Source organism: Lipotes vexillifer, unplaced genomic scaffold (assembly GCF_000442215.2).
Source record: "Lipotes vexillifer unplaced genomic scaffold, Lipotes_vexillifer_v1.1 scaffold1237, whole genome shotgun sequence".
In the NCBI taxonomy this organism is placed as follows: Eukaryota; Metazoa; Chordata; class Mammalia; order Artiodactyla; family Lipotidae; genus Lipotes; species Lipotes vexillifer.
The window spans coordinates 349,693-365,176 of NW_006771447.1; the positions used below are offsets into that span (position 1 = coordinate 349,693).

Here is a 15,484-nt window from a genome sequence, read left to right on the forward strand (position 1 = left end):
TTTCTTTTACCTGATCCATTTGGGAGTTAGTTGCAGATATCGTAACATTTCCCCCTAAATATTTAATTCAGTATATAGCTCCTAAGAACAGAGCCTTCTCCTACATAACCACAATGTAGTTATCACACACATAATTTATCACTGATACACATTACTTCATCCATATTCACATTTCTCCATGTCTCAATAATGTATTTGATAGCATTTTGTTTTATTTTGATTTTTCTTTCCGTTTTCAATCTGGGATCCAATCAAGAATCATGCATTGTTGTATTTAGTTGTAATGTTTTCTTGGTCTGCTTTTATACAGAACTATTTCTTAGCCTCTTTTGGACATTCATGTCAGATATTTTTGAAGTGTAGGCCAATTTTTTAGAATATCCTCGGTTTGAGTTTGTCTTACTGCTTCATCATGATTAGATGCAGGTCAAACATTTTTGGCAGGATATTATGTAGGTGACATATTCTTTTCAGTTCAGCTCATCAGGGAGAACTTAATGTCAATTTGTAGTATTTTCATTAATTTTTAAAAGAAATTTTGCATTTTTAGTTGATAGTTTATCCAAGAGTAGTTTGAGTTTGAAAAACTCCTGGCGAGAGAAGCTTTTTAATTTTTAATTTTTTAAAATTTCTCTTTTTATTGCATAGAAATCAGAGAATGTTATTTCCATATCTGCTTAATAGAATTTGATTATTTGTGATCTAATATCACTCTTTATGACTGTCCTGTGTATACTTAAGAAAACGGCTCATTCTCTGTTATCAGGGTAAAAGTTTTATATCTGTCTGTAAGATTTGACGTTATTAAATCGTCCTCTATTTCCTTATTTTTTTTTTTGTCAGCTTGCTCTCTCTTAGAATGAGAATAGTGATACGTGAAAGTCTGTAATTATTAGTGGTTTCTGTGTATTTTTCTTTTCATCTCCCATAGTTTTTGCTTTAAGAAGGTGGTTGTGTGATTTAGTGCATAAATATTAATAACTGTTGTATTTTCATTATACTGCTAATTCTATGTTATAAAATGTTTCATCTCTGACCTTCAGCTTGAATTTTCCTTGCCTGATATCAGGCCCATAACCCCTTGATATCTTATTGTTTTAATTTGCTTTGTGTACTCTTTCTCATGTCTTTTTTTAATTAACTTTTGATTTACTTTGTTTTAGAAAGATGTTTTATACAGCATAGAGTTGTTTTTTGCTTTGTGAACCAATTTGAAATTAAAATAAATATACCACTTAATCACATTCACATTTATTGGTATGACTTTTATATTTGGTCTTTTTTTAAAAAAATAATTAATTAATTAATTTACTTATGTCTGTGTCGGGTCTTCGTTGCTGCCTGTGGGCTTTCTCTAGTTGCAGCAAGTGGGTGCTACTCTTCGTTGTGGTGCGCGGGCTTCTCATTGCGGTGCGCGGGCTTCTCATTGCGGTGGCTTATCTTGTTGTGGAGCACGAGCTCTAGGTGTGTGGGCTTCAGTAGTTGTGGCACGTGGGCTCAGTAGTTGTGGCACGTGGGCTCTAGAGCACAGGCTCAGTAGTTGTGGCTCACGGGCTTAGCTGCTCTGAGGCATGTGGGATCTTTCCGGTCTAGGGCTCGTACCCGTGTCCTCTGCATTGGGAGGCAGATTCTTAACCACTGAGCCACCGGGGACATCCCTATATTTGGTCCTTAATGTCTTATTATTTTGTTATATTTACAGTTTCTTTATGGTCTGTTTTGTATGTGTATGGGTATGTGAGTGTGTGCTTTTTGGTACTTCAGAAGGCTTTTATTTTTTTGTTCTATTGTTTAACTCTATAGTAATATCTTTTGTCATGTCCTTATTCTGCCTTTTCCATACATGTCTTCTCTTTTATTTTTAAAAGATATCTTTTGACTCCTACTTATTAAGTTATAATCAATGAACTTATTTTACTTTCTCTCATCTTTCTTCTTCCATTTTTAATATTTGCATTATTTCTGCTTTTTAAGATAGTATAACATTTACAAATCATTTTTTTTTTACAAGTCGTTTTTCTAATCTTGTCCCCACTCTTAGTTTTAGGTCTTTAATTAAATATATTACATGCTTACTATCAGTCTTTTTACTGAAGTTTACCCGTGCTGCTTCTTCTTCTTATTATTATTATTTTGCGGTACGCGGGCCTCTCACTGTTGTGGCCTCTCCCGTTGCGGAGCGCAGGCTCAGGACACGCAGGCTCAGCGGCCATGGCTCACGGGCTCAGCCGCTCCACGGCATGTGGGATCTTCCCGGACCGGGGCACGAACCCGTGTCTCCTGCATCGGCAGGTGGACTCTCAACCACTGCGCCACCAGGGAAGCCCTACCCATGCTTCTTGGTTAGAAGAAGATCATCTCTAATAAATTTCTCAGGAGAAACTTGTAAATACAGTATTTTCTGAGTGTTTGGATGTTTAAAACTTTTTCTTTAGCCATAACACTTAAAGGTCAGTTTGGCTAGACACGAAATGTTTGGTTCATATGTTTCCAAGTTTCTTCTTTCTTTGGATTTTTAGCTCCCCTCTAGTTCTTGCCTCAACTGCTGTCTGCTGAATTATCTAGATTTTCTTATATTTCTAGGTTGGGAGATTTGGTATATCATCAGGTATTCCTTCCTTTTGTCATGCACATATCAGTTCATATCTTAAAGATAAGCACTAAGGCTTCATATCTTTAATTTTCAATTTTAACCATACACCATAAATTGTTGTTATGCTTTTATTAAAATCTACTATATTGGGGACTCCTAGAGCACTCCTAGGTTTGATGATTTGCTTGAAGGACTCACAGGGTTAGCTTATAGTTTTATTCATAGCTGAGATTTATTATAGCAAAAAGAGGATACAAAGCAAAATCAGCAAAGGGAAAAGGTGCATGGGGTGAAGTCCAGAGGAAACCAGGCACAGGCTTTCCCAGTGAAGTATCATAAGATATGCCTAATTACTCTGTCAGTGAGTTGTCAGCATGTGTGGAATGTTGTCTACCAGGGAAGCTCATTAAAGATTCTTTGCCCAGGGGTTTTATTAGGAGCTTTTCATGGAGGCACCCTCTGCCTAGCATGTACCAAAATTCCAGACTCCCAGAAGGAAAGTTGATGTTCAGCATAAACCATATTGCTTGCACAAAGTTTAGGCCCAGTGAGCCACTCTTATCCGTTATGGTAGCAGGAACCTTCTTGAAATACAAGTTCCTAGAAGCCAGCCAAGGGCCAGCCTTGCAAGCAGATCTTTTCAAGGATAGCAGTTTAGATCTGTTAACTCTCTTTTGCAATAGCTACCTAGCCAAATACTTTACTCATCTTACTAGGAAAAGTTGTTGGGGATCTAAAATAGGTCAGCAATGTCATACCTAATATAATCAGTTTTCTTCTCTGCAGAACTCTGACAAATAATAGTGATGAAAAATAAAATTATTTCTCTATAACATTCTCAGAAAATTATACTCAATGAAGGAAGATAGCAAAATTCTTCTCAATCATAAGCTTAAGATTTTAATCTTTTTAAACATTTTAGATTGAGGTAATCCAAATGCCAGTATGTTAACAGAGAAGTAACCTTTTCTTCCTTCATTAATTTTTGTTAATGGGCAGAGAAAATGACCGTGTAAAGAATTATATATTCCCTCTTTTCTTTTAGCCTAAGAAAGCTGTCCAGGTAAAACCTCGTCCACCTGTAGTTCCTCGACCTTCCAGTAGTTCCACGGCAGCTGCTCGCCACAGATTGTTAAGGGTTCTCCCCCACATCGGGCAGTCTTGTTTACCTTCTCCTGGGAACACATATCTGCCTGACTCGGCCAGCAATGCTATTTCAAGTTTGGCAGCTCTGCCCCCTGCTGATATATCCATATCATCTATCGCTAGTGATTTTATTAAGGAAGACGATAACTGGGAGAGTAACACACAGTCTCATTCCAATAGTGGCTTCAAACTACCACCTCAGATACCCCCTATGGAGTTTGAAAATGACAAAGAGCTTGCTGATTCTATTCTCCATCTTGGATCATCCCTACTTAGGCAGACAAAAAACTTTTCAGGAAATTTGTCATCTAATAATGAGGATGACACTGTTTTATTTCCAACTTCAGAAGAGTGTGTAACTGAAGAATCGCTTCTACCTGAAGTGGGTTCGTTTGCTTCCTTTACCAAAGGAAATGTTGATGAACAGAGGAGTGGCTTAGAAGGCACACAGAAGGTAAATCCAGAATTCTCACTCACTAATGGTGATAAAGGGTTGAAAGCTACAGAGCAGCATCTTAAACATGTTGCAAGAGTGTTGAGTGGTGAATCAGTACAAACTGCAGTTCTCGACCACCGTGAATTAAGTCCTCACAAGAATAGACTCTTATCACCTCTTCACTGTTCTGCACCAATGTCACTACATAACTCTCTGGTGAAACCACAGAGACAGTCCAAATGTTTTGAGTCTGGGAACCTCCAGTCTTCTGCTTCACAAAATGTGCTTCGGTCACTGGACGTTCGAAATATAACTGATTCTTCTTTCTCTAGGACTACTTGCTTTCGAGCTGTTAAAGTCGATTCACCTGGGAAAAGATCTGATATTATTTCTAAAGTTGAGGCTCGGGATATCACAGAAATGGCTAACAAGGCATCCAAAGAGCCTGTTGGTTGTGTAAATAATATAGGTTTTCTTGCTTCGCTGGCCCGGAGTGCAAGCAGAGACAGCTTGCAGAGCACACGTGGGGCAGGCAGGCTTCGAACCTCTGGAATTGGGCTGTTTACAAACCTCCAGCATTTTCAGGAAGAAAGCCTTAGGAAAAGTTCTCCCCAGTTAGAGCCTACAGAATTTTTTTTAGTAAGTATTTGCCTTTCAATATGTTCTGCTAGTTATCCATGTAGTGATTCAACATATAGTTTGTTTTTTGTTTACACATTAAATAAAAAGGCCTAAGGTTGAATTCTTTTCATAACTTTCTCTTAAAATGTTTATCTAGTTTGTAGAAAATTTTTTTGACAGTTGAATTTTAAATAATGTTTTGGTCCTAAATTGAGAACTGTAATTTGAAAGTAGCTTTGTGTAAACAGATTGTCATGTAGTTTTAAATACTAAATATTTTTATTAATGTTTTTCCTCAATAAGAACTTTTATTTGAGCCATCAAATTTTACTTTCCTATAGACAAAGAGTAAGTACAATATTGATGGATGGGACAATCAGGTTCCAAGTTAATTTAATTAAAAATAGATTAAATAATTTTAAATGAAAGCTCAGCAGCATTTTTATAATAAAATATCATTATTTCATGTTTGGTGATCTTTCCTTCTACTTTCCATTAACTCACCTCTGTAGATGTTTTGTGTTTTAATTGTAGTCTGCCCGTGATATTGGAATGAATGGAAATAATACAGCAGCAGGGAAAAGAGTAGGTAAGCAACAGATCATTTTGGAAACAATAGAAGGCTAATAATCATAGCATTATGCTATGAATTTGAATTTTCAAAGGGAAATGAGAACATTCTCTGTGGTATGTACAGAGTAAACTTTCCCTAAACTTTGTTCCACTTAAGAAAATGATTATGAGGACTGACTGTAGGACATATTTGAAGAATCAAACAAAAATTGAAATTGAGGTCTCTGTTGTCTGGGAAAAGATACGGTCTATGTGAAAAGATAAGATGAATGAAAAATTAACATGTAGTTCGCAACCCTCCCAGTCCCTGGCCACTCTAGAGCCATGCTGGGTGCTGGATGGGTTTTGAGGAAATACCCTAGAAAGGTGTTTCTTAAAGTCATGGTCCAATATCAGGGACAGTAGTAAGAGCTCCATTTGATGAACTGTTTTTTTCTGGATGAAAGAAAGGGACAGTCTCTTTGACTAGCCCTTTCCAAGGCATAGTAGCAGAAATGACTATATTCTTAGCACTCACTTATATCAGTAACACCTTAAAGGTGCACTGGCCAGCCATAATTTCCTAAGAAGCCATTACTATCATCATTTTTTGTGTTTTAATACCCAGACTAGAGATGGAAACTCTACCAAAGATGTACCACCTTTGTAGCCCCGAAGTTCTAAAGAATACATTATATATTATGGTTGCCATGTTACCTTCATATCTTTAAAGAGATACCTAGGGTTTGTTTCCACTACTATATAAGGCCCAAGGTTCTAAAGTCTTAATATATCCACTTTTAAATTTTTTTATTGTGATAAAACCCACATAACAAAATTTAATATCTTAATCATTTTTAAGTGTACAATTGAATGACATTAAGTAATTAACATTTTTGGCCAACCAACACCACCATACATCTCCAGAACTCTTTTCATCTTGAAAAACAGAAACTCTGTACCCATTAAACATTAACTCCTCAGTCCTCCCTCTCCCCAGGCCTTGGCAACCACTGTTCTATTTTCTGTCTCTATAAGTTTAACTACTCTAAGTACCTCATATAAGTGAAATGATTCAGTGTTTGTCTTTTCATGCCTGGCTTACTTAGCATAGTGTTCTCAAGGTTCATCTATGTTTTAGCATGTGTCAAAATTCCCATACTTTTTAAAGCTGAATAATATTCCATTGTGTGTATATACAACATTCTGCATACCTCTGCATCTATGGATGGAGACTTGTGTTGCTTCCACATTTTACCTGTTGTGAATAATGTTATTACAGACACGGGTATACAAATATCTCTTTGAGACTCTGATTACAATTCTTTTGGGTATATACCCAGAAGTGGAATTGCTGGTTCATATGATAATTCTATTTTTAATTTTTTGAGGAACTGCCGTACTGTTTTCTGTAGTAGCTGTACCATGTCACATTCCCACCAGCAGTGTACAAGGTTTCCAATTTTTCTACATTCTCACCAATACTTGGTATTTTCTGTTTTGTTTTGTTTTGTTTGATAGTGGGCATCCTAACAGGTGTGAGGTAGTATCTTATTGTGGTTTTGATTTGCATTTCCCTGATGATTAGTGAAGTTGAGTATCTCTTAATGTGCTTAACCATTTTTATATCTTCTCTGGAGAAATATGTGTTCAAATTGCTTGCCCATTTTTGAATTTGATTGTTTTTTGTTGTTGAGTTTTAGGTGACTCTATATATTGGATGTTAATTCCTTATATATGATTCGCAAGTATTTTATCCCATTCTGTAGGTTGCCTTTTTACTTTGTTGATAATGTCTTGATGCACAATAGTTTTTAATTTTCATGAAGTTCAATTTGTCTATTTTTTCCTTTGTTGCCTGTGTCTGGTGTTGTGTTCAATAAATTGTTGCCATATCCAGTGACATGAAGCTTTTCCCATGTATTTTATTTTAGGAGTTTTATAGTTTTAGGTCTTACATTAGGTCTTGCATACATTTGAATTAATATTTATATACGGTGTAATGTAAGGGCCCAACGTTATTCTTTTCCATGTGGATATCCAGTTTTCGAGGCACCATTTGTTAAAAAGACTGTCCTTTTCCCCATCAAATGGTCTTGGCACCCTTGTCAAAATCATTTAATTATATATGTGAGGGTTTATTTATGGGTTCTTAATTGTATTCCATTGATCTGTATGTCTGTGTTTATGCCAGTACCACACTATTTTGATTATTATAATGTATCTACTTTTAATGTTATAGTTATTTTTCTTTGACACCTATTTAAATCTGTCCAGTCCTAACCCACAGCTCAGCCTCTTGGAAGTTTGTGTTGTACTTGTCCCATCTCTCTCAACTCTAATTCAGCCTACAGTGCTTTCTTCTCTTCTCGCTGCTCCTCTGAAACTGCCAATGCTGAGGTCACCAAAGATCTACATAATTTCAAATCCAGTGGATACTTCTGTATCCTTATCTTACTTGATTGTTATGGCCTTCTTCTTGAAATAGTTTTTTTTTTCTTTTCCTTTCTTTCTCCCTTTTTATTTCTTATTTTATTCTGGGCTATTACATTTTTGTAAATTTTTGGTTTTGTTTGTTTTTGGTTTTTTTAAGCCTCAGTTTTCTTGTTAACTTGTTTTACCAGTCCCTCTGCTTGTCCCCAGGTGTATACTCTTTTGATTGATTTCATTAAGGTCAAGTCATCAACTGCTACCTGCAGTGATGATTCTCCAAACTACAGCTATGTAACTTGCTGCTGTTTTCTTTCATTAATAACTGTATCATTCTGAATTACCTAGAAGAGTCTGTGAAAGTTTTGGCATAAGTTTTGTTTAATTGACTTAATCGAGTTCCTCCATTGGTCCTCTTTGCTTTTCACTGTAGGGTCTCCCTTGGAAATCTTATCCATCTTCATAGCTTTAGTTATCATTTTTAGGCAGATGATTACCAAACTTGCATCTTGAACACCGTTTAATACTTTGCTTCCTTATTCTGTTGGGTGAATTTTTATAGATTATTGTGTTAGATCAAATATTAGACCATATTTCCTAAATATTGGTCTACTTAGACAATTAGACCAATATTTAGGAAATGCCAAACAAGTGAGTTAATCCAAATATCTTTACTCTCGTTCTGAAAAGCAACTGTTCACATTGGCATTATTTTATTGACTTCTTCTTTATTCATATGTTCATTACACATTTGAGAGAAGGCTTCAGAGAGGAGTTGATGATTGATATCTTCTTACAGGGTGAGTAGAGTTTTACTAGGTTGACAAGGTTACTGGAGCATTTTAGAAGAAGAGATTGCACATGTGAATGGGTCTGGCGCATCATTCAGGGTGGGTATGATGTGGCAAATGACAGAAAATGACTCTGGAAAGTTAGAAAGGTATCATATTGGACATGTGACCTTGAATGTCAATCCATGGAAGTTGAATTTTTTCTGTTGGTCGTAGGGAACCTATATATTAGGGCTGGTTCCTAGCATGGAGTATATGATTAATAATTTTATTTTTCTCTGGTTGGTAGAAGGATATATGGAAACCATTCTCATAGGAGAAGACTGTGGTTATGTTTCTGTGCCACCTTATTTCGGTCACTACTATGTTCTCTGTTTCTGCACATTCACAAGAGTTCTTGAATTAAAAAAAAAAAAAGCTTGGGAAACATTGAATTAAGCACCCCCAAGCAAAGAAAAACATGAAAATATGACTACACTGAACTAAATTTTCGTCAACAGATTTTTTTTCTACTGTTGTTTAAGGAAGAATATCCTAAGCCTGAATTTCAAAGATAATTGCAATTAGATGAGCTTCAGAGGTATATCTGGTAGTATATCTGGTAGTATATGCCTTTCCTCTGTGCCCTGTGGAAATGCTTGTCTTATTTTTATTATTTAAGAAGAGGAAAGTATCCCATCACCTTTGTGAAATGTTCTTGATAACTCTAAGTGCACTTGAAGAAGAAAGTGCTTATTAACTTGAGTTGGTGCCTGGCCACCATTAGGAGTCATAAGTTAGTTTCCAGTTTTAGGCAATTTTTTTTTCCAGTTTTGGGCGAGATCTTGGACTGTATTTTAGCCTAGTAATAAAGCATACTTAATTTTACTGGGCTTGTATATCCAGCACCCAGTTTGGGTTGTGGCAAAAGGCATAGTGCCAATTAATTGTAATTTCACCTTTTCGAACCCTTGAAGGATTTTCAGAGACTTTTAGCTGCCAGATAAACATTAAGCCCAGACCTCTCAAACCTTTTTCAGTAGTAGAGAATAGGTATCGTCTCTATTGACACTCTACCATTTTTCTTCTCACTTCTTCCCTTTGTTTTTGCTTTGTTTGCCTCTTGTTTCTTGGCCTTTGGGTGCCACCACGCACTGTGTACTTATACTGTTAGTGTAACAAGTATGGATAGTGACATTGAGTCTCTCTGCTTATGAGTGGGGTTTGTTGGAATTCTGCTCAGTTCTAAAAGCATTTCACTTAGTATTTAAAGAAATTGATTTAATTCTTTCTCATATAATAGCAGGTGTGCTCTTATTTTTAAGGTAAAAAATAAAGTTGTTACAATAGCCCAGAATTTAGTAAATATTTTCTGAAAAGGTAGTAGTACTGTGAAATCGAGCAGTGTACCCTGTGAGTCACTATTGATAATATGATATTTTATATAAATATAACATTTAAAATTTTCAGAATGCTTTTTGTATGTGAGAACTGAGTTGACCTTTAAACACTTAGAAACTTAGGGAGAAAAATACATGTCCTGTTATCATAAAAATGAACAAATTGAAGTTTTGAAAGAATAACTTGCTTGTGGTTTGATGAATTTAGTTTCTATGGTATAATTAGGTCTAAAAGACCAGTTTCATGATATTCTTGTGCTCCTTCTTGGTGTGAAAGAACAGGGTGATTATAATACATATTATACTGTTCCTCAGAAGCCTCATAAATATGATTTTGAACCAGATATTCTCCTTGATTCTCTGCCAAAGTTCAGTATACTTTAAATATACTGAGTATCCTCAGAAATAATTAGAAAGGTGTTGGTATGTAAAAAATATAAGTCCTAAAAATATGTCTTAGTCAGTAGAAACCTACCACATCTTAAAAAATATAACAGTTCTAGTGCATCTTTACTTGCAACTCTGTAAATAATTTTAGATATAAAAAAAAGTACTAATTAATTTTTTATGGCTTAGAGGTTTGCTGTGGTAGGAATGTGTTTAATGTTTTAATAGTATTTCACATCTAGAATTTTATGTCTGTATTAATCAAGGTGTGCTTTCTCTAACAGGAGAATGTACTCATCACCTCCCACCCGTGAAAGCCCCTATTCAAACAAAGAAGAAAACAACAAAGCATTGTTTTCTTTGTGGAAAGAAAACTGGACTGGCTACTAGCTACGAATGCAGGCAGGTTGGCTAGCTGAAAAGCTGGGATGCTTTTTTTGTGGTGACCCAGTGTGGGGATACAATACAAAATGTTCTTTAAATTGCCTATTCATAACATCATTAAGATGATGTTCAAATAGCAGACCCAGCTGAACTCCTTATTGGCTGAAGTAAAGAGCAAGTAGATAGCTTATGTGTTTCCAAAGTCAAGAGATCCTCCCCTGCCCTTTAAAGTAGGATATATAAACCAATGGAAGTGTACTTTGTCTTATGATAGATATACTTGGTTTCTCTTTGACTGTGGCTTGGAAGAACCCCTCCTCCAAGATTCTATTTTATGTATTTATTTGGCCACTCTGAGTGGCATGCAGGATGCAGGATCTTAATTCCCCAACCAGGGATTGAACCCTTGCCCCCTGCAGAGGAAGCGTGGAGTTCTAACCACTGGACCACCAGGGAATTCTTGATTCTATTTTAAATTAAACAAAAAAGGACTAAATTTAACATTAATGTACTATAAATTATGATTATATGGTACACTTTTCAAAACAGATGAATATGTTTATAAAAATAATTAATTTTTTCCTACCCATAATTATTTCTTTCATTAGCATTGCTAATATACTCCAAGGATGGTGTCTGCCCTTAGGTTGAGGCCAGGCATTAAACAAAGCTACTGCTTTTTAGAATGTATTCTGTTCAAATGGAAACAGCTTATCTTGTTGCTAGAAGTACTTTAAAATCCTTTCATGACATAGTTAGGTTTTAGATAATTTAATTTTCTTATGAGACTGAATTTCTCAGAAATTCAGAGTTCTCCCAGGTTTACTAGATATAAGAGGAAGTGGTAGATATATTTATTGCTTTTTGCAGTTTTACTGCTTCCTATAGGTCAACAGCCTGTTCCACTCCATAAGAGATCCTTTATTATAAAGTCTCATATTCATAGACAATTAACCGGTTCTTTTTTTGGGGTGCTTGTGCTTGTTTATGAGTAGAAGGGAAATGTCAGCCCTGCAATTCTAAAGAGAACTAAAGGGCTCCTGCTGGACTACGTGAAATCAAGCTTTGATCTCCCAAAGAGATGAGGTTCTTGTAGAAATGTGACTATTCACATGAACTTTTTTTGTGCTTTAGATGTGGAAACAACTTCTGTGCATCTCATCGCTATGCAGAAACTCACAGCTGCACCTATGATTACAAGAGTGCAGGGAGGAGGTACTTACAGGAGGCAAATCCTGTGGTTAATGCACCAAAACTTCCAAAAATCTAACTCTTGCTATGCACCTAACTGTTCTGCCCGAGGAATCGTATTACAATGACAGAAGAAATATTGTTTAGACTGCATTATTTTTGTTCGACTCCAAAAGATTTGCCAAATAACAAAAGCATATAATGCATACTGTTGGAGAATGAGAATGCTACTGTATTTGACATCTTTATTCTTTGGTGAATCAAAAGTTTTAAAAGTAGTTTTAAAAACTTTAAACTATAATGATTTAGCTTTGTTATTGCATGTCATGTGTTAAGTATTTTATATTTGATACTGCAATTTTACTAGACAAGTCTTCAAAAGATGCACTTTAGGAAGTTAACATTGACTATGTAACCAGCTTCCATGTTGTACAGAAATAAGTCTTCATGTAATGGCTCTACTCAAATCTACAATTTTTTTTGTGGGGGTGGGGTGGGTGGGGATTTAAAACAAATATCCCATACGTGAAAGTTTACTGGCAAGTTCCTTTTTATTTCAAGCTTTTTGTAAAAAAGAACATTTGGTTTTCCAGTGTGGTTTTAACACATATATTTCTTCCATATTCAGACTGGCATTCAGATATGTATACATTCTATAAAACACATCATGTTAATCATAGTATATATTTCTTAAAATACTACTTTTTGAATGGTAGTTTTAAAATAGATGATGTCCCACTTGTTGCCATTAAATACAGAACCCAACTTTTCACTTTTTGAAAAATGGCTATACAGAAAACAAAATCTCACAGCTTGGTTTGTTTTTCTTATGTTGAGTGCTATTTACCAGGAGAAATTCAAATAAATATTCAATTTCATTATGATTTTGATTATTTACAATAATTTTTCTTTTATAAATACTTTAAAATAAAACCGTTTAATTAAATAAATCAGTAATTTATTCTACTTGGAAAAAATGACTTTCAGTATAAAAGAACGCTTTTAAGGTGTAAGGGCCCTGCTCCCCAGATGTAGCTAATATACCAGCTTTTGGGAGGCCACTTTATGCTTTATGGAAGCTTAGTTGAATCTGATGCTGAACCCTGGTAAATAGCTGGCAGGCAACCCAAGTAGACTCTGCAACTCTAGTCCAACCCAAGTGGGATCTGTACTGGTACCAGAAGGCTAATTTAGGTGCTCCACAGGGCCACAGGGCCTCTTTCTCCATGCAAGGCTGAATGAAATGAAGAGTTCCATTACCCTTCCTCTGCTTCCTATAAGAGATTAAATGTTGAGTGGAGAAAGATTACTTCAGAGCAAGAAGGAAATACATTTACAAAAGGGAAAGGTGAGAAATTAGTGGAGTAGTGATGCAATTAGGGGTTGATAGCATACTTTTTAAGGGGGGCTATATAGGCTAATGAAAAATATTTCCATCTGTGTTGAGCAGTTCAGCTTTTACTCTATTACATGGATAGGCTGCTGAAAAGTGGGCCAAGACGTATTTATTCTATAGATAAATATGGATGCTTAGGACATGTTTGGTATATGCTTAGTGCACTATGCTTTATAAACCAAGACCATGTAGAAATAAGTCTTGTTTTAAGTTTACCAAAGATTTTGGTCAAAGTTGAGTCTTTTTTTTCTAATTTCTAAGTCACTGAGAAATAAACCAGTTTAATTCAAGAAATTTTATATATATATATATATATTTTAAACATCTTTATTGGAGTGTAATTGCTTTACAATGGTGTGTTAGTTTCTGCTGTATAACGAAGGGGATCAGCTATACACATACATATATCCCCTGGGAGGCATTTCTTTATGCCTTAAATTCTTATGGGGAAGTGATCATAATTTTTAGAGACTTCAGATCTATCCTTGCATTGCTAATAGTTAGCAGAATGCCTTGCATATAGGCACTGGTTAAACATTAGTTAAATGAATTAATTTTATTGGACAGCTTACCATGACCAAAAAATTAAGGCATTTATATTGTTTTATATAACTAAACTAACTTTATATAATAAAATCTAGTTTCTGGATTTTTTTAAACAGTAAGCATTTGGTTTTAGCAACACTAAAAGTCTGAAAAATTTTAACTTTTACCTACATGAAATACTTTCAAGTTTAGTGAACTTTAATCATTCTAATATGGGAATTTTAAATACTAAGATGTTTTAAAATTTTATCAGTGTTGTTAACTTGTGGAGGTATTTAATTATAAAAAAGAAGACAGGAGTTAATTTTCTGATATATGTTTCATATGGTTTTCTGCCATCATGATAGATAATTCAGTCCTGTATGTAGCAGTGTTTCCCAAATTATGACTGCTATACCACTCCTGGAACATGAGATGATTTTAAGTGATACATGGATGAACATTTTTTTTGGCGGTACGTGGGCCTCTCACTGCTGTGGTCTCTCCTGTTGTGGAGCACAGACTCTGGACGCACAGCCTCAGCGGCCATGGCTCGCAGGCCCAGCCGCTCCGCGGCATGTGGTGTCCTCTCGGACCGGGGCACAAACCCGTGTCCCCTGCATCGGCAGGCGGACTCTCAACCATTGCGCCACCAGGGAAGCCCAACATTTTTTAATAATTATATATTGTATCAGAAAAAAAATGTAACTCTAAGTAACTTAAGTTGAAAATAAAATAAATTGATATAGGTTAAAAAAAACTGAAAATTGCCAAGCAAGGGTACATTCAACAAAAATCATAAAAGTTGACGCGAATGACTGAAATTTAGGAAAGAAGCTATGATGTTCTCATTTTTCTTTGAAAATTATGTTAAACTTTCAAAGTGATTGATGAAAGTAAATTACATAGTCTTAGAAAAACTATATAAAGATGAAAAATGAAAGTAAAAATGTCACCGTATACCTCCCCCAATCTCTTTTAATAATTTCTATTTTAGTTTTTCTGGTAGTTACCGTCATAACAGTAGCTAATATAAACATTATTTTTTGATGCCCCATTATTACAGGTAAGGAATTTAGCATGATAACACATTACTTCAAGAGTGTACTTCCCAATTTTTTAGTGCGTTAGTCTGCTCATGCTGCCATAACACAAAATACCACAGACTGGGTGGCTTAAACAGAGAAAACTGTGAGAACAGAAGTTAAACAACAGAAATTAATTTTCTCACAGCTCTGGAGGCTTGAAGTCCCAGTTCAAGGGATCCAGCAGGGTGGATTTCTGGTAAGATCTCTCTTCCTGGCTTTCAGAGAGCTGCTCTCTTTCTGTCCTCACATGGTCTTTCCTCAGTGTGCACACACAGAACTATGATGTCTCTTCTTACAAAGACATTAATACCAAGGGATCAGGGCCTCTCTCTAATGACCTCATTTAATCTTAATTACTTCCTTACTCTAAATACAGCCACGCTGGGGGTTAGGGCTTCAACATATGAATTTGGAGGAGACACATATTTAGTCCAAAATGATGTTATTTTTAGTTACAGTAGTTATTTCAAATTCACTCACTCCTCTGCAGTTACCCTAGTCCATGTTACCATAGCCTTCACTTGAGCTATTGCAATAGCTTCCTAACTGGGCTCCTTAAATTAGT

At 35.6% G+C, this 15,484-nt stretch overlaps 1 protein-coding gene across 1 annotated transcript in view; it reads left to right on the plus strand.

Annotated features, from left to right (window-relative positions):
- The window catches only part of ZFAND4 (zinc finger AN1-type containing 4), a 65,644-nt gene extending 53,655 nt beyond the window's left edge, over positions 1 to 11,989 (plus strand). The window contains 4 exon segments of the mRNA XM_007446784.1: positions 3,639 to 4,814; positions 5,331 to 5,385; positions 10,620 to 10,737; positions 11,854 to 11,989. Of these exon segments, the coding sequence (XP_007446846.1) occupies positions 3,639 to 4,814; positions 5,331 to 5,385; positions 10,620 to 10,737; positions 11,854 to 11,989 (1,485 nt within the window).
- Positions 11,990 to 15,484: the final 3,495 nt, after the last annotated feature.